The 20225-nt window shown below is 37.7% G+C and overlaps 2 protein-coding genes across 3 annotated transcripts; both read left to right on the forward strand.

Annotated features, from left to right (window-relative positions):
* Positions 1 to 1755: 1755 nt before the first annotated feature.
* On the forward strand, positions 1756 to 5134 carry LOC148849974 (protein NUCLEAR FUSION DEFECTIVE 4-like). Of its 2 annotated transcripts, XR_016099505.1 has the most exons (4): positions 1756 to 2932; positions 3212 to 4041; positions 4181 to 4865; positions 4952 to 5134. XR_016099505.1 is itself a non-coding variant. In XM_088946159.1 (3 exons), the coding sequence occupies exons 1-3, from the start codon at positions 2600 to 2602 to the stop codon at positions 4659 to 4661; spliced, it is 1644 nt and encodes a 547-aa protein (XP_088802285.1). In that variant the 5' UTR covers positions 2239 to 2599; the 3' UTR covers positions 4662 to 5134. The 2 variants fall into 2 exon arrangements, 1 of the variants encoding a protein (XP_088802285.1); XM_088946159.1 differs by having other exon boundaries at positions 2239 to 2932; positions 4181 to 5134.
* Positions 5135 to 11026: 5892 nt separating this feature from the next.
* Positions 11027 to 14264, forward strand: LOC148849975 (Glycosyl hydrolase family 10 protein). Its single transcript, XM_088942949.1, has 8 exons — positions 11027 to 11428; positions 11524 to 11558; positions 11664 to 11820; positions 11930 to 12102; positions 12191 to 12292; positions 12780 to 12926; positions 13033 to 13671; positions 13759 to 14264. The coding sequence occupies exons 1-8, from the start codon at positions 11344 to 11346 to the stop codon at positions 14092 to 14094; spliced, it is 1674 nt and encodes a 557-aa protein (XP_088799075.1). The 5' UTR covers positions 11027 to 11343; the 3' UTR covers positions 14095 to 14264.
* Positions 14265 to 20225: the final 5961 nt, after the last annotated feature.

Here is a 20225-nt window from a genome sequence, read left to right on the forward strand (position 1 = left end):
TACTAATCATTATTATATTAGAGACGTTGGGCCTTTTCTTGCCACAAGCAATTAAACAGGAAATCCTTTTTTAAAACGGGTTAAGGTAGCAAAGTTCATCCGCAGATTTCATTCCATCTTTAGCAAGCAGATTCAAATTGCCATTCGCCAGTTTCTCTTGACCATCGTAGCGCTGACGTACACCCTTTATTTTGGGCTTATTAACATTTTCGTCCTCAATTTTAAAATGCGATAATTTATTATCCGAATTTTTAAAGTCTATCAGTTTAATACCTATTATTACCCAGCTCTTAATAAGCTGTTAAGTGGCATTTGGAAAAATACAAATGGCTTTGGAGTGTGATCTTATTCTCGTTATCATTCATTAAATTTCACTCAAGAAAGTTGGGGTCACACCTTCCATTCAAAAAATGTGCATTCGTATTTCAATGGGCATCCTGATGACCCTAACTTTGTTTAATAGAAAATGTAATGATTTGAGATTGTTCAATTTTTTATTAATATTTGGATTATTGATAAAGAAAATTAGATGACATTCAAAGGAAATTTGTCTTTTTCAAATGTCACTTAACGGTTAATTAATAATTTATTAAGAATGATTATTGAATTCATACATTTTGAAAGTTTAAATACTGAATTGTTGCATTTTAAAGTTCGAGAACCAAAGTGGCACTAAGCCCAAAATATAAGGTACTCATAAGAAAATTTCCCTTTTTTTATTTACAAAATCATTTAATCAACAACAACAGCAACTACTACTACTACTACTACTACTACTAATTATTATTATTATTATTATAAATTGTCGCATTTTAAAGTTCGAGAACCAAAGTGGCACTAGGCCCAAAATATAAGGTATTGATAAGGAAATTTCCCTTTTTTTTATTTACATAATCATTTAATCAACAACAACAACAACTACTACTACTAATTATTATTATTATTATTAATATTAAGGTAAAATATAAAAACATCCCATAAGGTTTCTGACAATCATAAAAATCTCCCCTCAAGTTTTACTTCAACAAAAACCTTCATTGAAATTTTGGATAAGCCAACACAAACCTCCCTTGTTTTTTGCAACCGAACCAGTGCACCATTGCTATTCCTTTTGTTTTTTTGTTTTTTTTGTTTTTTCTCTTCCTCCGCTTTTTTACCCCACTCTCATTCCAATGGTGATGCAACCAAGGCCTCTTGATCACCCACCCGCAAAAAAGATCGGTGATACTCAGAAAAATAAACTTTACTTAATCTCCATATAAATTTGAAAAAATAACATGAGATTCTTGATCATTAGTAACCAATTTTCTCCTCTCTCTCAAAATCCAAAAAAAAAAATGCCCCTAAAAAAAATAAAATTAGTACAAAGTCCCAAAAATCAAAAGAGAATTAGGGCTACATTGTTACGAGATCTGTTAACATAACTTAGATGGTCAGATTCCACTGTAACAAAAAAAACTTTTCAAATCCTTCCAGAACCTTGAAATCATTAACAAAAACCAATGCCTCAGCTTATAGAAGAGATGGGCCCTTTTATTTTACCAAAAAGAGCTGATATCACGAAATCAAACCCGCCATCTCTCAGAACTGCACCAAACCTTGTAGACCCCGGTTGAGAAAAATTATTAGTATTATCAATATAAAAAAGAACAGCATCTTTGAGGTTGAGAAGAATTTAACAATTCTTCCCGGGAGATGATCTGTCTCTCCTTCCACATCCTGTATATTAGGTCAATTGAATCTTCCCTTATTCTTAATCCTCTTATTATTCGATCTGCGATCAAACAACTCTCAAGTCTCAACTCTGCAACTCCAACCTTGGATACCCCTAACACATGAATCGATCGTGACATGCACGATGACCGTCCGATTAATCACAAAACTCTAAACCTTACTTCCTACCAAACGAAAGTGAAACAGTTTCTTATCTGACGGGTTGTCCCCCTTATCTGATGCGAAACGGCGCCTTCATACGGTGGTCGCCGATTGTATCACTTACCACCTGTTTAGATCCAACGGCTTCAAATCTGGTGGCTCTGCCTATCTGCAGACTAGCCAGCAATCCGACTCTCTCCATTTGTACATGATTTTGCACGTTGCAACTAGTACTCGCTGAGTTGCTTCCACTGTTTTGCTTAAAAGACGACAATTTTACTTTTCTTCTTGTTTTATTTTGTAATTATTTAATACAAAGAAGACAATAACCTTAAAATGCTACATCAAAAGGGCGTATGAAGTAGCTTCTCACCAAAATCAAAAACCACTTCACCGTCAAACACCAGATCATGGTTTCCATATCCTTCCTAATACCCGACAAAAGGTTTTTCTTGATCACTAGTTTTTTATAGCCAACATTATTAATAAACAAATAATTCCGGCCGCCAAAACAGGCCGTGCATGTCATCTTCATATCCTCTTCTTTTCTTTAATTAATGAAGCCCCAAACAAACAACATAAATAAGTAGCCTCCATCGGCGTATTCAAATCACAACTCTTTATACTTCAATTAAAGCTCGCTCTCCTTCTCTCACACGCTCTTGCTTCACGTCTCATTCGTTTCTTTCTGTTGGGATTTGGATTTCTTTGCCATTTGGCCCGTATGGGAAGATTCCTCTTTTCTCCGACGTCACCCGCCGGGAAATGGCTGGGATTCGTAACAGCTGTTTGGATTCAGGCCATTTCCGGCAACAATTACACCTTCTCCAACTACTCCGATGCTCTGAAATCTCTTATGGGTCTTACTCAATTGCAGCTTAACAATCTCTCTGTCGCCAAGGATGTCGGGAAGGCCTTTGGTCTCGTCTCTGGTCTTGCTTCAGATCGTCTTCCCACTTCCATCATTTTGCTCATCGGTTCTGTTGAAGGCTTTATAGGTTATGGGGTTCAATGGCTCGTTGTTAGCCAGCGAATTCGTCCTCTTCTTTACTGGCAGGTATTCCCTGCTTTCTCTTTCCTTTTTATTTATTAATAATGTGTCAAGGATTAGGGATTTGCAAGTTCAATTACTGAGTCCTGCAACTAGGCGGATTGAATTATTAGTCTTAATAAGAGCCAGTCATGCATTTCTCATTGCCTGCTCAGCTAAATTTTCAGTAGGGTCGATGATTCGGCAAATTTATTAGTTATGCCTTATGTTGGGACATGATGACATGCTCTGCTCGTTGAGACATTTCAATGAACGGCAGAATACTAAGTTGAGTATGTGTTGCAGATGTGTATATTTCTGTGCATGGGAGGCAACAGCACAACATGGATGAACACGGCAGTGCTGGTCACCTGCATGCGAAACTTTCGGAAGAACAGAGGCCCGGTGTCTGGCATCCTGAAAGGGTACGTCGGACTCAGCACCGCAATCTTCACCGATATATGCACGGCTGTCTTCTCTGCTGATCCTTCGACCTTCATTCTTATGCTCGCCATCATCCCCGCCCTTGTCTGCTTCACCGGGGTCCTCTTCCTCCGTGAGGTCCCAACGTCCGCGGACTCCACCCAGGAGAAAGAAGAAAACCATTACTTCAATATCTTCAACGTAATCGCCATCATTGTAGCTGTTTATCTATTGACCTTCGATGTCACCGGAAGTCACGGGCGGCTTCTTTCGCTAGCCTTCGCCATCGGGCTGCTCATCCTGCTAGCTTCACCATTGGCGGTCCCGTTGTACTCCGCATTCCAGAGTTGGAGAACGAATATGGGATCCAACTCGGGAGATGTTGAACGTCAGATCAAAGAACCATTGCTGGCAGCAGCAGCGAAGCCAGCGCAGACGGTGACGACAACTATGGTAGAGGAAGTGGAGGTGAGGCCGCCGCCGGTGATCGGAGAAGAACACACGATCGTAGAGGCGATGAAGACGTTGGATTTCTGGATCTTGTTCGTGTCGTTTCTTTGCGGGGTGGGTACGGGGATGGCGGTAATGAACAATATGGGGCAGATGGGGTTGGCACTAGGCTACGCAGACGTTTCCATTTTCGTGTCGCTCATAAGCATTTGGGGGTTTTTCGGTCGTATCATTTCGGGTACGGCCTCAGAGTACTTCATCGAGTACGTAATTCTTCCTCACTTGTGTCTGATTTTTTAGATTTAATCCAAGAAAAAATGTACTAATTTCAGAGAAATTAATCCTGCTTCAGGTTCTAAGTTCTAACTATTTTTGTATATGTGTTCAAACTTCAAACTGCAGGAAAGCTGCAACTCCCAGGCCTCTATGGAACGCCTCTTCTCAGATTCTAATGACTATTGGATATGTGCTTTTGGCCATGGCGTTGCCAGGATCTCTCTACATTGGATCGGTGGTGGTTGGAATATGCTATGGAGTCCGTCTTGCTGTGACAGTCCCAATCGCTTCTGAACTATTTGGCCTCAAATATTACGGTCTCATGTACAACATTCTTATCCTCAATCTTCCGATCGGTTCCTTCCTCTTCTCTGGCCTGCTCGCTGGTTTCTTGTATGATGCGGAGGCAACCAGCAGTGGCGATGGTGGCAATACGTGCATTGGCGCCCATTGCTACAGACTTGTGTTTGTGGTCATGGCTCTGGCGTGCGTCCTGGGGTTTGTGTTGGATGTGTTCCTCGCAATCAGAACCAGGAATGTTTATTCTAAAATTTATGCCACCAAGAAGTCCCGGAAATCAACTGTGAATCCTGCAGCCATTAAATAAGATGGATTCAATCCTGTATATGATTTTTTTCTTCAACTGAGGAATTTCTGCATCGGGACGGCAAGATGACATATTGCTTCATACTCCGTACTACTTGTTAGTTTGGCACACATGAACCTTACTGTGAGAGCTAGGAAATGATGGGTTTTTTTACCCATTGATCTTCTGGGTCCGACAGGGAGCTGATTGAGTGACTATAACTCTGTAAGTATATGATCCCTAGATTCTTAAACCAATTTTGTGTATCTAGTTTCAATTTTATTTGGAGAATTGAAGGATGTTATTGTCAGGACTGAGGAACATCCATTCAAAGGAACTTGTTAGGATTTGTGGATGGTGAAGCTGTTTGCAGGGGGAATTAGCCCATTCTTTTCTAGTCCGAATGCAGAGTACTACCTTGGTGTATATATACTTGTAATCGTAAGACGCATCTTTGTTGATATGAGAATTGATTAATGATAGTTTGACGCTAATTAGTTTTGGTCATTCAGAGAGGCAAATTCTTACACCTTGCTCTTATTTCTGTAGCCAGATATTATTAGCTAGGATAGTAAAGGCAAGTATTTGACTTGGAAGATAGTAAGCTGGGTAAGATAAGAAATATTTGTCTGCTTTATCCAGATAATGTTTATTTCTTTCTTTTCTTCTTGGCTCCATCCAACAGCCCGCTGAACGGCGAAAGCGTTCAGTTAAACCTTGCTCAGAAAGAAACCATGAATTAGTTTTGTTTCTCATACAGGTACAGTATAAGTTAGTAAATAGCAAATTAATTCATCTTGTTTCATTTAATGAAATCCAATTATGAAAGCACCATTTACTGTAATTTTGTCAGATGTTTTTTTGTAAGTTGGCTGTTTTGAGGATATTATAGCTGGGGCAAATACAGAGCGATTTCTGTACATACTCGGGGCCTGTTTGTCAGTATCCAAGAGTTTTTTTTTTTTTTATTTCTTTAAACAAAAGCAATTGTCACCTAGGTTGTACTAATTCTAAAGCCGGAAAAAGTATATACACATGCCGCCTTACTTTCACTTTTTCTTAAAATACAAAAAAGCCATCTCACCTTTTCCCAGAAGACAGGTCCAAGAGATCCTAAAGGGGGATAAACTTTGTCTGTTGGGGCCAACAGAATATGCTGATTAAGAAAATTTCTGGAAATGACACGTTATCACGAGAATGGGTAAATTAGTAAATTAGTAATTAATGGTGCATGGCATCGAATATATAAAAAAGAAGAATAAATAGGGTATGGGAAATTTTAGTTTTCAAGGGTCCATTCATATTTTATTAGTATTTTATTATTAATTTATTAATATTTTAGTATAATACTATTATCATATTGATATTTTATTAATGTTATATTATTATTTCATGAATTGTTTATTAAAATTGTATTATTACTATTGATGGTGCGCAATCCGGTTACTATGTTTAAGTTAGTATTCTATGGGGAAGCAAGGAGAAGATGAAGGCTAAGAGTGCAGATAGCGCGAGAGTAGAAGATGATACCTCTGTCCCTTGATACTAGCTCTTTATAAACAAAAATCCATTGTATCAGGTCCATTGGCCCCTAATAGGGCGGGTACAACCGCCACCGTCAGTCTGCCACAGCCGTTATTGGCTGGGCTGAGGTGGCACGCGCGGGGCTATCACCGTAGGGTACGTGCCTGTCAGGTGTAAGGCACCCTCTAAAGGTGGCAGGCACGACGCTATTTGACGAGGGATACGACTGTTGTCCCCAGATTTGTCGGGTACGGTGGTCGGGCAGGAGATCTTCTTGCGATATGCCATACTACCCTTCCGCGAGTTACCCTGTGTCGGGCTACCTCGTAAGCGATGAGTTGCTTGTGACAAGCTAAGTCGAGCTGTCTGGCCCGAGGTGTCTTCACTTCAGGGTATCTATAGGCGGATTGGTGTGTTCCTGTCTGGTAGAAGCTTCCTGAGGAGTGCCCATGCGGCCCATTCCCGAGCTACTTTGTAGCGAGCTCGGAATACTTCAGGATTACCTTTAATAGAATTGGTCCTTGGGATGACTTGTCTGCTTGGGAGCTTGGGCGAGCTAGTTCCCCTAGCTCGTGAGCTAAAGTTGCCTCGAAGTATCCCTTCAAAGGTAGGAACCCGGAGCTCGCGTTGTGGCGAGCTTCTCCTTTTGTGAGTTACGATGTAGCGAGCTGCTTTATGGGCCCGTCACTTGGTCGCACTAGGCTACAATGCTAAGCTGTTGCGCGTGCTGAGTCAGTGTCCACGCATCACCGTTTCATAGGTCAGGTCAAATCGTCCTCCATCAATTATTATTATTATTGATGAGGGGTGACATTGTGACACGTGGCATTCCATAACCATTTCATGACACCTCAATACCATGTAGGCAACAACTTTAGAAACACTCCAAGAGCGCTTCACTTGCCTTAGTTGTCTTAGCACCACCTCGATAGAGCCGATCTGCAAGCATCTCAACAAGGTCAGGTTGGTACGAGAGTCAACCTACTTCTGCACGACCTCCCTAAGACCCAAATGGCAATCTACATGACGTGGTGGCTGACCTCCTTTGTAAGTGGCCTATCGTTTCTGAATTCTTCAAAATTGTGTTGCCTCATTGACGAAGCTAACTCTTGTTCGCCTTCTTTGGAGGCAACTGGAAAAGCTCTATCGCTTTACATGGAAGCTATCTTCAATCGTGAAACCACCTTCGAACAAGGCGGGCCAGTGATCTCGGATGCGCTACATGAAGTCCATGGCAGCCTACACTTATATAAAGGCATCCCATTGATTAGAAAATGTACATGCGATTTAACACTTTGCTCTCTGGCTCTTTCGCTTTCAAGCAACTTTAATCTCTTTGTTAACTTAAGCATTTGAGTGCCCACCCTAGGTAAAGCACCCCAGATACTCTAACCACTATTTCTTTGCAGCTCGGCTAGCCAAACTAGTCATCTTGTCATCTAAATTGTCACCAGATCGTGCACCATCAATTATTATTATTATTACTTTAATTATTTTGTATATTAAGGTCTATGATTTTTTTTACCATTAATTCTTTACTTCTTGAAAGACTTTGGAAGGGAAATCTCATTCCCCAAGAATAGGAATTGAATTCCATTCCAACCAAACAAACAGTTAGAACCAAACGGACGCTAAATTCATAAGCGGAACCATTTACAATATCAACAAGGGACAGGAATCCCATTCGAGCTAGTTACATAACTTACTTCCTCTCGATCAAATATTTCAATTTTCAAATGCGCCCTACAAATACCCTGACCTTCCCTTAACATCTGATACCCTTATCTCCAAAATGTTCACAACATATCACCCCTTTAGTCATCATATAACTATTTACTGTATTAGTGTATGCATTTGCATTTGCATTTGCTTGTAAATGATCAACATTGCAATGTACATATCATGGGCCAACTGTCCAACATGAAGAGAAATATTTTCTTCAAGATAGACAAACTCAGTCCAAAGTCCAAAGGATGTGTCAATTGTCATATACTCATTCTCTCAAGGACCTGCATTGGGTTGAATTCTTTCCATGATTTGGGCTTTGGACTATATGGCTTCTGGGTGAGCCTATGCCCGAAAAACCATAGTGGCCTTATCTTGAATCGCAGGTCTCAAGTAACTTGGGCGGGCCCAACCAAACCTGATGGCGAACTGAACTGTAGATTGTAAAGTCGGCAGTTAAATAGCGCAAACAGATGGCCCAGCAAGAGATTAATGAAGATTTCAAATAAACCCAACTATCTCCTAGATTCTTTATTAAGGTGCCTAAATAATAATAAGATAGTTAACATTTATTATTAAATCTTCTAATGATTCTACGGAAAAGAAATAAATTCATATTTATATTTAGACTCTGTTTGGTTCACAGGAATAGGGGTCTGGAATCAGAGTTGCAATGGACTATTCCAATTCTAACTGTCGGCAGAATCAGAATCCTATTTCTATTCTTGTTGGAATGGTATTCTTTCATTTGAGGGAATGGCCATTCCCAGCCCCTCCTTTGGGAATGAAATTTCATTCCTGCTGATTCCAATTCCCATTCCCATTCCTGTCTGAACCAAACAGACTATGGGAATAGGCCATTCCAATTTTCATTCCGACCGTGATCCAAACAGACCCTTAGATATTAATGAGACCTATAGAATAGAATTATTTTCAAGTGATTCATTTATCTAGACAAGTAATACTTTTTTAATATTTGAATAGATAATTTATTCATCTGTGCAGAAAATTATTAATACTTGATAGGATAAATATTATCCCTTCAACAATGTCATAAAACAGTTACTGTACAACTTCACTTGGGGAATAAAAGAACATTGTTAACTATACTTACCTGGGCCAAAAAACACTTGTCCAGGTAAGTGCACTCGCATAGATAAATGGCTTATCAAGAAACAAATGCGGCCTAACTTATTTTTACTAATATTAACGTCTTCCAATGGCTCTATATTAAAAAATATCAAATAGCTATAGTTATAGGTTCCTACCATTCGCAAATGAAATTTTCCATTTCCAAACATTGAAATATTTGCTTACAAGGCTTAGTACTATCATCTACAATGTTTTGCATTATTACCAAACTAAATCTAACAAATTAAAACTTTTTAAAGCACCACTGAAATAGTAGGAGTTATTTTAAATTTTGTACCTCAGCAGAACTTTGTTAAAAATTAAAGGCTTTTGTTTCGGCACTTGGGGAAAGAAAGAAATTTCAAGGAAATTTCTCGCCTTATTTTAGAAAATAAGCAAACTATGATGAATACCATACACATGAATAGGAAAAGAATGCTTTAAACATTGTTATTGGGCAAAGAATGCATGAGAGAATTAGAGATGAAGACGAGAAATGTGCCTTCTAACTAGGGTGGGTCCATGAATGGGCCAATCACAATTCAGAAGCCCATACTACTTGTGAAGTCTTGTAGAGTTGCGGGCGGACAAAAGATTAATAATGACTGACATGTCAAGGAAGAAATCGGATTCAGTAAGTGCAAGCCCGATCTCGTCAAGGAAGGGAAATCGAAAGAAAGTCTTCTGTTTCACACTCTACATGATACAACTCAATACGGCATTCGATATGCATGAATTACTCAACTCAACAACCCCCACACCACACTTGCATAAGTACGTGTACATCCTTGGAATACACATATTCAGAGCCATTTCTTGATCCATTAACCACCCATCTACCTCTTATTTCAAACAAAGTTTGGATCGAATTTGGACTAACCTGGGGGGTTTAGGGTTTGAGCCCATTGTTAGAAATTAGAACCCAATTAATGGACCCAACAAGTATAATGGGCTTCGAATGAGGAGATGGTCCACCTACCTGAGTGTGAAGCACTGAAGCAGGCGTGCAACGGTGCAAAGTTCGAACCATGAAAGACACTGGCATGCCGAAAAGAACAGCGGCATGGCAAGAGCCAAGAGACTGAGTTTTTAGGGTATGGGACCAGTAACTGGAGCACCATCATTTGGCCCCTCCCTTCACTTCAAATCCAAGTTTGTTGTCATCCTTTTGAATGAATCCGCGGTCCTGCTCTCAACGGTGACTCCAGGGAGTAACAAAATGTAGGGCAAATCCCAACCAAAGAGAAGCCCCACTAATTGACTGATCAAGGAGGTGGGCCCGGCCATATCATAGGGAATTTGCATTGGCGCCCAACAGTACATCCCAAGGATTATTTACCCATGACCATGACAAGTGTGAGATATGTTCCCACTCCACTGCACGGTGAGATGTACATGTGGGGTGTGCTACGTGGGGCGCCAATTTTAACTCTACCATACTCTCGACTTTAAACTCTCGATTCCCATGTCCACATTCATGAAAACTGAAAAGCGAGTCTAGATTTGATCCAACAAGTCATTGCAGCCCTTCTACATCGGGAATACCTCATCATGAAGACAAGGGAGATGTTCCTATACGCGGCTGTAATTACTTGTAGAGTGTTGGAACCAGAACTGAACTCACATAATGTCAGGTGCAGTTCACGTTTTCGAAGGAAGAGGAAGAATAGGGCAGGGATGTATTGAGAATATCTCTCCATTATAATACCTGGTGTCATCATGGAGAGATATTCACAGTACACGGCAGGGATGTACTGTGAGACGTTGTGAATATGGCATAACTCAAAATTAGGGTCATCCACTCATACTATTATATGAATAAGACAAGTGATAGGACATACCAATGCAGGGGCTGTTGTGTGGTCACAGTTCCTTCATTTCTCCGTATCATAAATTTTCACATAGTAGCGTGATAGTATCTGCCAATTAACATAATAACATTGAAGGTTGGGAGGTGGACCTCATTTGGTGTTTAATAAATAATAAGGGAGAAAGAGAAAATGAGAAAAGTTTGAGAATTCTGCTGTCGGTTTAGTTTAAATTCTGCCTTAACTGCATGTGACCAGGCACGGGAGTACCTTTGACTCATCTATACTGTTCTCCCTGTGATTCCAACATCCAACTCCCCTAGCTCGCTCTCTCTCTCTCTCTCTCTCTCTCTCTCTCTCTCTCTCTTATGTAGGAGCTCCTCTACTATATACTAACCAAACCAAACCTTGGTTTCTTGTGGAGCTTAACTCATTTCCTTTGAACGTTTTTGACGTTTCCTCTAAATCCCTAATTTTACTTTGTTGCAGTTTTTTTTCTGTTACATAGGAATAGAATGAGGGACTTGTCGTCCTCATTCCTTTGTTTCTTCAGGCTATTCTGCTGCATATGCTTCTTCCTACAGTCTGCTACTCCTTATGGTTGCTCTCTGCTCCCTCCCCCCCCCCCCCTCCTTTCTGTCTGATACATTTTGAGTGCATCATAAACTGAGTTCTTCTTTGAATTTTGATTGCAGATGGACCTTTATACGATCATTCTGCTTACACAGAGGTATGCTCTGTTGTTCCGATGGATGTACATTCTGACAAAACTTATGTGTCGGTTGTTCTTCATTTGCTCTAAGCAAAATGCTGTATATGATATCACATTTGGTAGTGCAAAACACATCCGGAGGGTCCACTTTACAATGGAGGGATTCTTAAAGATTACGCCCGTGACATTGGACGTCACCTCGACAATCCCGGCACCGGAATTTACACGCCAGCCTTCGTCCTCCGGAATCTCACTCAGAGCACCAAGTACTGTTTATCAGGTTGAGTCGCTCTCTCTCTATCTACAGAGAAATGTAAGGAATCGGAGCTTCAATGTTTAGGTCTTCAAAGTTCTAACTTGATAAGTTGCTTTTCTTTGGCGTTCAACAGTTTGGGTGAAGATCAATGGCGTAGATTCTGCTCTCATAAGGGCAAGATTATCAACACAAAATGAAACTTATAAGTGTGTTGGGACTATAATAGCACAGAGCGGATGCTGGTCTTTTCTCAAAGGCGGATTTGTTTTGGATTCACCGTCCGAGTTATCTATTCTTTTTTTCCAGGTATGTATATGTATATACATCTTTCACAGAAGAATATAAACAAATGTAGAACAACTTTTGACCCAAATTGATGTTGGTTTTATTGCAGAACTCGGACGACAGAGATGTCGATATCTCAATAGCAAGTGCTTCTTTGCAGCCATTTACTGATCAACAATGGAGAATAAACCAAGATTACAAAATCAACGCTGTAAATTACTCTATACCTTTATACTTTCTTATTCAAGTTCTATTTCGCGCCCTTTTATCTAAGAATCGTTTAAGCGGGATTTTTCGTTAATGGTGATGGATTGTTTTGACTTCTGATTGGACTCAGAGTTCGGACTCTTCTTTCACACCGCACAGCCTGCACCAAGTCCTCTGATACTCGGTCAATTCACACACAAATTGCTTGTGTAGAAACTGTAGGAATTCCTTTAGGCTGTAAACTGATGGGATAGAATTGAATAACCTAGAATCAAATTTGATTCGCTAATTTTGGGATTCAAACTGAATTTCTTTGTGAAACCCAGAAAACCTGATTGGACGGTTGGTCAAAACTTTCCAAGTTGTAGGGGTTAGTTTGATATCTTACCAATTTTCTTCTTTTTTCTACTTGAATGTTTTTTCTTTAATTAGTTCAGTGTGTTTGAAGCCTATACAATGTATTGGATCCCTAACAAGAAATCTCAGTGCAGGAAAGAAAACGAGCAGTGACCGTACATGTATCTGATGCACATGGAGATAGGTTGAGAGGAGCAGAGGTCAGAGTAGAGCAAATCTCTAAAGACTTCCCATTCGGATCGGCAATTGCCAAAACCATTCTTGGAAACTTACCTTACCAGGTTAACACTTACTGAAAAAAAAAAAAAAATCAACTGCCTATATTGACCTGGAAAGCTTACTTTCATCAAAAGCTTTAACAATATTCTCTTCAAATTATATCCACAGGATTGGTTTGTGAAGCGGTTCAATGCTGCAGTCTTTGAAAATGAGCTTAAGTGGTATGTTACAGAAGCCAAACCTGGGAAGATCAACTATACCTTAGCAGACCAGATGTTAGAATTTGTTCGGGCTCACCAAATCGTCACCAGGGGCCACAATATCTTTTGGGAAGATCCTATATACACACCTGATTGGGTTCGAAACCTCACAGGCGCAGAACTGCAATCGGCCGTTAATTCGCGTATTCTGAGTCTGTTGAACAAATACAAGGAGGAATTCATACATTGGGACATCAGCAATGAAATGCTTCATTTTGATTTTTATGAGAAAAAACTTGGCCCCAGTGCTACCTTGCAATTCTTTCGGACTGCACACCAAGCAGATCCATTGGCAACCCTCTTCATGAATGAATTCAACGTGGTGGAGACCTGTGCTGATGCTAATTCAACTGTGGATCACTACATTTTGAGGTTAAGAGAACTGAAAAAAGGTGGGGCTACAATGAATGGAATTGGCCTAGAGGGCCATTTCACCATACCTAACCTTCCTCTAATGAGAGCTGTCATAGACAAGTTGGCCACCTTAGGGCTTCCAATTTGGCTGACAGAGATTGACATCAGCAAGACCATTGATAAGCAAACTCAGGTAAGCAATCAAATACATTCAGTCTCCCTAATAAAGAATATGAACAGAACAGAACTTCCTCATTGAGTTGGCTTCTTTTATTTGCAGGCTATCTATCTTGAACAAGTACTAAGAGAAGGATTCTCACATCCTTCTGTGAATGGGATAATGCTTTGGACCGCGCTTCACCCCAATGGTTGTTACCAAATGTGCTTGACTGATAATGATCTCAACAACCTCCCTGCTGGTGATGTGGTCGACAAGCTCTTGCAAGAATGGCAAACTGGTGAAATAAAGGGTCAAACCAACGAGCAGGGTTCATATAGCTTTTATGGCTTCTTAGGTGAATACAAGCTATATGTTCAATACGAAGATAAATCCATAAATTCAACATTCTCACTCAGTGGAGGAGATGAAACTAAACATTTCAGCATTCAGCTATGAGTCCTTCATTCATCCGTTTTATTTACACATGAAGGATGTATCTCCACACATTTATACCAAGCTTAGTGTGTAAAGATCTTCCTTCTTAAAAAGTGCAAATTTAATAATTAAATACGAAATGACAGTGTATCTCTCTTTGTTAATGCACTATTACACTAGTTTAGACTTTAGATGTAGAGCATACTTAGGTCTACGACTGCCGGACCATGACTCCAACATTAGTTTTTCTTCATTGTGAAATTGAATTTGACAATTCCACAATTTGGGTCTATTGTTGAGTGGAGAACAGCATTGCAGAATGCCGAATTTCAGCCTTCAATAATTCTCATAAATACGGAATCCAAATTGACTGAGAAGAACAGAAAATGGAATTTCAAATCCAAATCCAAATCCACTGTTGCAATTTGTTTGGTGAATCTAATATGTGAAAGTTTTTTACTACTGCCACAGTTCCGCATGAACCAACCACTGTAACTGCAGGCATTGATGAGTTTTTCATGAACCGAAAGCTGAAGATGTTGCCTTGGTGCTTAAGAAGCAAAAAGTCATCAAGTGTTCCTCAATCATAGTAGCTTGGGTTTTCCATGTAAATATTGAAGAATTGTCACATTGTCAGTTGAACGAATCTCCAATTAGCCCGTGCCAGAATCGAGAATGAAGTGTTTATTTCCCGTTTTCTTTATAAAATCAATGATTCCTTGAAACCCTCAAAATCACTAGGTTAAGAAATAATTCTGACACTGTTATGGAATAGAACCGCGATGGTGGAATTTGGAACATTTTAGTTTTGGATGGGTCGGCGAATTCAATCGATCCTCCAATTAATTCCATTGGGCACTCGATTCAATCCTCCAATTCAAATGACTATACCCCCTCTACCCTGTCTTTTCTTTTCTTTTATATATTTATTGTACAGAGGAAAACAACAGTAGAAACTCCACGGGGCAGTGTCCCCTGAGATCCCCTCTATGGAGCTTGAAGTAAGCTTCTCTTCCTTGCATCAGCTTAGGAATATCCTCTATAACATAACTGATTCCTTGCAGACAGGGAGGGGTGACCCTTCTTCTAATGCAGTCTAATGTGATTCTCAGGGAATTTTCACTCAATGTTTTTGAAGTTGTTGATGGTGATATGACCATAATAATTGCCTCCACCTAGGTCTGACAGGCAAATTGCATTTAGCATAAGCTCAGATTACAATCCTGTCCCACGCTATGAAACAGAAAAGGGGGACATATAGACCAAGTCTGCCTACAAGAAACAGATAAATTAAGCATGTCGTGCAGTATTGTGTGCCACCATATGCAGAACGCAGGACATGGCACACTGACCTATTCAAGCTGCCTCGTCCGCTAATCAGTGAGAAGAACACTAACCTAACCCAACCCAACCCAAGGCTAGGCTCAGGTTGGGTTCTTCCCATCCCTTAAAACTTTGTAAAATTTCTCAATTTTAGATTAATTCAACTTTCACTACATATATTAATCTTATGCTTCTTTGGTGTTTGTTTGTTGGTATTTTCATTGGTTCTTTTGGTACAAAGTTTAGAAAAATAAGTATTTTAAATGACTATAGTTTATTATGAATAATGACTTATGGTAGATCTTTTATAGGCAGCAACTAAAATATTCAAAAAACATAAAATATGTTATTACAGTTTTAGTCTTGCCAATTAAGATTAAGTGAAGTGATTACCTTAAAAAAATACATGATACTATGTGGTTGGGGATATACAACAATCATGCATTTAAACAAAATAATGTATGATATACTACATATAACATATATTTATATATGACATGTACTGTAGTTAGTTTCGGGTTGCCGAAGGGGTCAACCCTAACCTAACCCGAAGTAAAGTCGAATTCATGAATTTCAACCCTAACCTTAACCTGAACATCTACCCAACCCAACTCAACTTTTTCGAGTTGGGTTAGGGTTGGGTTTGAGCCAACTCAACCCAAGTTGTAGGCTTACAAAGTAGAGCACTGTCTTTCGTCTCTACTACCAAGATAGGTGGAGCCTTCATCGCTCTCTTATGCACAAAACTACCACTTCAATAGAGAATTTGTCGTTCGGTTCATCACCCCACCATAATATTAATCTCTCATTTTTGTTAGAATAGTAATTAAGCACATGCGATGCACATGAGAAATTTCTCTTCATGTTAATTACTTGAATTTTAGATATAGCATAGTTAATATAGAAATTAAAAAATAACAAAAGTAACAATATGATTAAAAAATAAACTTAAATGCTTGTAGCAAATAATAATAATAATAATTATTATTATTATTATTAAATTTGATATTCTATTTCTATCATAAATAAAAATAACTTTTATTTTAACAATTATTTTTATTTAATATGATGAATATATAACATTATAAATGTTTTCAAATGTTTTTGACAAAATTCTGTATATTTTCATTTTTGGTGTTCTATCTTTTTTTTTAAATATTTAATATTCAATTATGACATCTTTGGTTTATTCGAAAAGTTGGATAATTGACCCACCATTTAGACAAGAAATTAGCTTTGCTTTCAAATTCGTTTTAAATTAGAGAAAATTAAATTTAGAGTTGGCATACATTTAAAATTAGGCTACAGGTTGGTCTAAAAACCAACAAAACTCTAACAACTGGCTCTACATTTCAAATTATAAAATCCCTTGCCATACCAAAATTGCCATTTAATGTTGGGTGATTGGAAAATAAAAAAACGGTTTTTTAGTTTATCTCACACTCCCTCTCTCCCTCCCTCCATCCCTTCCTCCATCTCTAACAACTGGCTTTACATTTCAAATTATAAAATCCCTTGCCATACCAAAATTGCCATTTAATGTTGGCTGATTGGAAAATAAAAAAACGGTTTTTTAGTTTATCTCATGCTCCCTCTCTCCCTCCCTCCATCCCTTCCTCTCTCACATTCTCACAATCGTCTCTCTCTGCTCAACAACTATGTGATTTGAAAATAAATAAAAATGGTTTTTGGTTTCTGTATTTACGTTCTTTCTATCACTTTCTCTTATTCTCTCTCTACCTATCGTTCTCCCTCAATTTCTCTTATTCTCTTTATCTTCCGTTCCCTCTTTTTTTTTTCTTACACACTTTTATGGTATTAATCAAATCGTATAAAAGAACATGAGACCAATTTGGTATGGTTCAAAAATCATTACACCAATTTGATAAAAATTCACAAGTAAATCTTGGTTATGAAATTTACAACAACTTTATAGAAATTTATAACTTGATTGTACAAGTGGTTGGTCCTTTTAATTCTTTTATACAATCTGATTAATATTGTATAAGTTTGTAAGAAAAAAAAAATAAAAGAGGGAGTGGGAGAAAGACTAAGGGTGAACGATAGATTGAGAGAGAGAGAGAGAGGTTTTGATTTTACTACAAACCAAAGCTGAGAGAGTGGGAGAAATAAATGGAGCGGGAGATCGAGAAATAACTATGAGAGTGAGAAAGAAGGGAAGGAAATCAAGAGATAGAGGGAGTGGGAGAGAAATTGAAAACATATTTTCAATATAAGCTTTTTGTTGTGTCTAACATGGATTAAGAGTCCCATGTTGGCAATAGCCACATAAGCCTCTGATGACATTGCGGGGTTTTTTATAATTTGAAATGTAGAGCTGGTTGTCAAAGTTTTGTTGGTTTTTTGACTAACCTGCAACCTAATTTTAAATGCACAATCGGCTTTGACTATAACTTCCATTTAAATTATATGTTTCATTTACATCATATAAAATAATTTTTACTTATCACACTTAATTTTTGTTTGTCTATGATATCATTTGACCCAAACCACTAACCCACCAGAAAAATGATTTGATTTCTAGGTTGACATTAAATTTTGTATTACATTTTTATCATTGAGAAAGTTATTTTTTATGTATAATACTTATTTTTGTTCAATATAATGAATGCATAATATTAGATATGTACCTAATATTTTATTTTTTATAAATATATAACATTAGATATGTGCCCAAAATTTTCTCTATCTTTTTTGTGATTCTTTGTATTTTCTATTTTTTAAAATTTTATTATTTGATTATGTCACCATTTCATTTCTAAGTAGATTTTAAATTTGGCATTCCATTTTCATCATCAATAAAAATACTTCTTACATTTAATACTTATTTATTTTATTTTTATTATGACATTATGACATTATTTATTAATCTATTTGATCCCAAATGGTCAAATTGCTTGCCTACCACCGGGAGGACAGAAAATTGTTTTATTTTCACATTACTTTTCAAAATATTTATTTTTATACTATTAAAATTAATATTGTGGATTTAATTACAAGAATTTAATGATGAGAAAAATATTTTTTAAATTAATATTTTAATGATAGAAAATAATAAAATATTTTTATTTCCAATTGGTTTTAAATTTTACATTCCATTTTCCATCATTAATAAAAACATTTCTTTTTTATCATACTTATTATTGTTTAATATGTATTTTAAAAATATTATCAAGTTTTTTAATTTTTATATTTTTCATTTGACCCATTTTAAAATTTTATTATTTAATCATAGCAACATGGATTTACCCATTTGACCCAAAATGGTTTAATTCTTACCACTACCTAGATGAAAACACTATTTTTTCTAGGTAGATTTTAAAAGTATAAGCTTTTATGTTATTGAAATTATTAATTTATTAAGTATGAATGTAATTAATAGAACTTAATGATGAGAAGAAACAAAATTGGTTTAAATATATGATTTAATGAACATGAATGCAAGTTAATAACTTAAGTGTTTGATTTAATGAGAGGAAATTGAATGCATTGAATATCTTTAAATTACCCATTTTCAATTCATTTATTATCAATAACCAATTACCCTATGCGTCCTCATTTTATCAATAAATTTAAATATAGAGGGGGTAAATTTTGTCCTTAAAATATTCCAAAAATATTTTTTAGGCCATTCATGCTTTTTAAAATAGTATAGATTCTATTAAGCAAAGGTTTGTTTGGTTCATGGGAATAGGGGTCTAGAATTGGAAATTTGAAAAGAGAATTAGGGATGGCAAATTTTCCCTTCTCCATCGGGTACTTGACCTCCCTGACCCAATGGGGGTTTTTGAAAATATTCTTTATTTTAAATAAATTTATTTTTTAAGAAATAATATTAATTACAAATTTTGGGGATTCAGGTCCCTATGGGGATCCCGTTTTCGTTGGGGATCAAGGATAGGGGATAGCTTTTACCGCCGGTAGGAATTGGGGTCAGGATGGGAATATATTTCAAAATCAGGGTCATGGATGAGAAATATGATCCCCCCCCCCCCCACACCCCCAACTCACCATGTTGCGCAAAATGAAAATCTCATTCATACTCCTATGGAATGGTCCACTTCCCTTGGGAGTGAGTATCCCATTCCAGCTACTTCCCATTATGATTCTAAATGGATCTGAACCAAACAGACAAGGAGAATAGACCATTCCAATTCTGATTCCAATTGCGAAAAAAAATGAACCCTAAATGTTTCTAATCTCATCAATAATGTTTCTATAATGAGTTCAGATCTTCTACCAACAAACGGTACAAACACCATCTCAACGAGTCATTATAGTCGTATATTGGAAATATCTCCCCATAAAGTGAGATGTTCTCCATATGTGACTAAAATGATGTGTTGGGACTGTATTGGGAGCATTCTATTGATAGTAGATCGTTTCTACAACATGCTCTGACTTTTGGATGTCCCATGAGTTGATCTAGCCATCGATCAACTGATCCACTTTTGGATTAAGGTCCAAGTTTACTTAAAGTCAATTCGTACTCCACAGTTCATCCCAGCCATGCATTGGGAATATCTCCTCAATGCACACTGAGATGTGCATGTGGAGCACTTGTGAGGCGCAAATCTGCCCACCTTATAAAGAACGCCCAGTTATCCCACTATCCATCTCATAAGTCATACCTCTCTGGCCCTCTGTCCTGAGGCAGCTTCATAGTTGTTGAGGATGTCTAGATTTTCATTACACCCTGTTAGTGAAATTCTGCAATAAATCATGCAATCATTATACAAGGTGAAAAATATGGTTTTTTTTTTTTGTATTTGAAAAATAGGAATCTTAGGACCATTAAGTGAATCTTT

This window comes from Nelumbo lutea, chromosome 5 (assembly GCF_056320005.1).
Source record: "Nelumbo lutea isolate HS-2025 chromosome 5, American lotus-T2T, whole genome shotgun sequence".
Lineage (NCBI taxonomy): Eukaryota > Viridiplantae > Streptophyta > Magnoliopsida > Proteales > Nelumbonaceae > Nelumbo > Nelumbo lutea.

Coding starts and splice junctions, on each gene's coding strand:
- LOC148849974 (XM_088946159.1), top strand. CDS start 2,600: ATGGGAAGATTCCTCTTTTCTCCGACGTCACCCGCCGGGAAATGGCTG. Junction 2,933..3,211: donor GTCCTCTTCTTTACTGGCAG/GTATTCCCTGCT, acceptor TATGTGTTGCAG/ATGTGTATATTTCTGTGCAT. Junction 4,042..4,180: donor GCCTCAGAGTACTTCATCGA/GTACGTAATTCT, acceptor TTCAAACTGCAG/GAAAGCTGCAACTCCCAGGC.
- LOC148849975 (XM_088942949.1), top strand. CDS start 11,344: ATGAGGGACTTGTCGTCCTCATTCCTTTGTTTCTTCAGGCTATTCTGC. Junction 12,103..12,190: donor TATCTATTCTTTTTTTCCAG/GTATGTATATGT, acceptor GTTTTATTGCAG/AACTCGGACGACAGAGATGT. Junction 12,293..12,779: donor AAGATTACAAAATCAACGCT/GTAAATTACTCT, acceptor ATCTCAGTGCAG/GAAAGAAAACGAGCAGTGAC.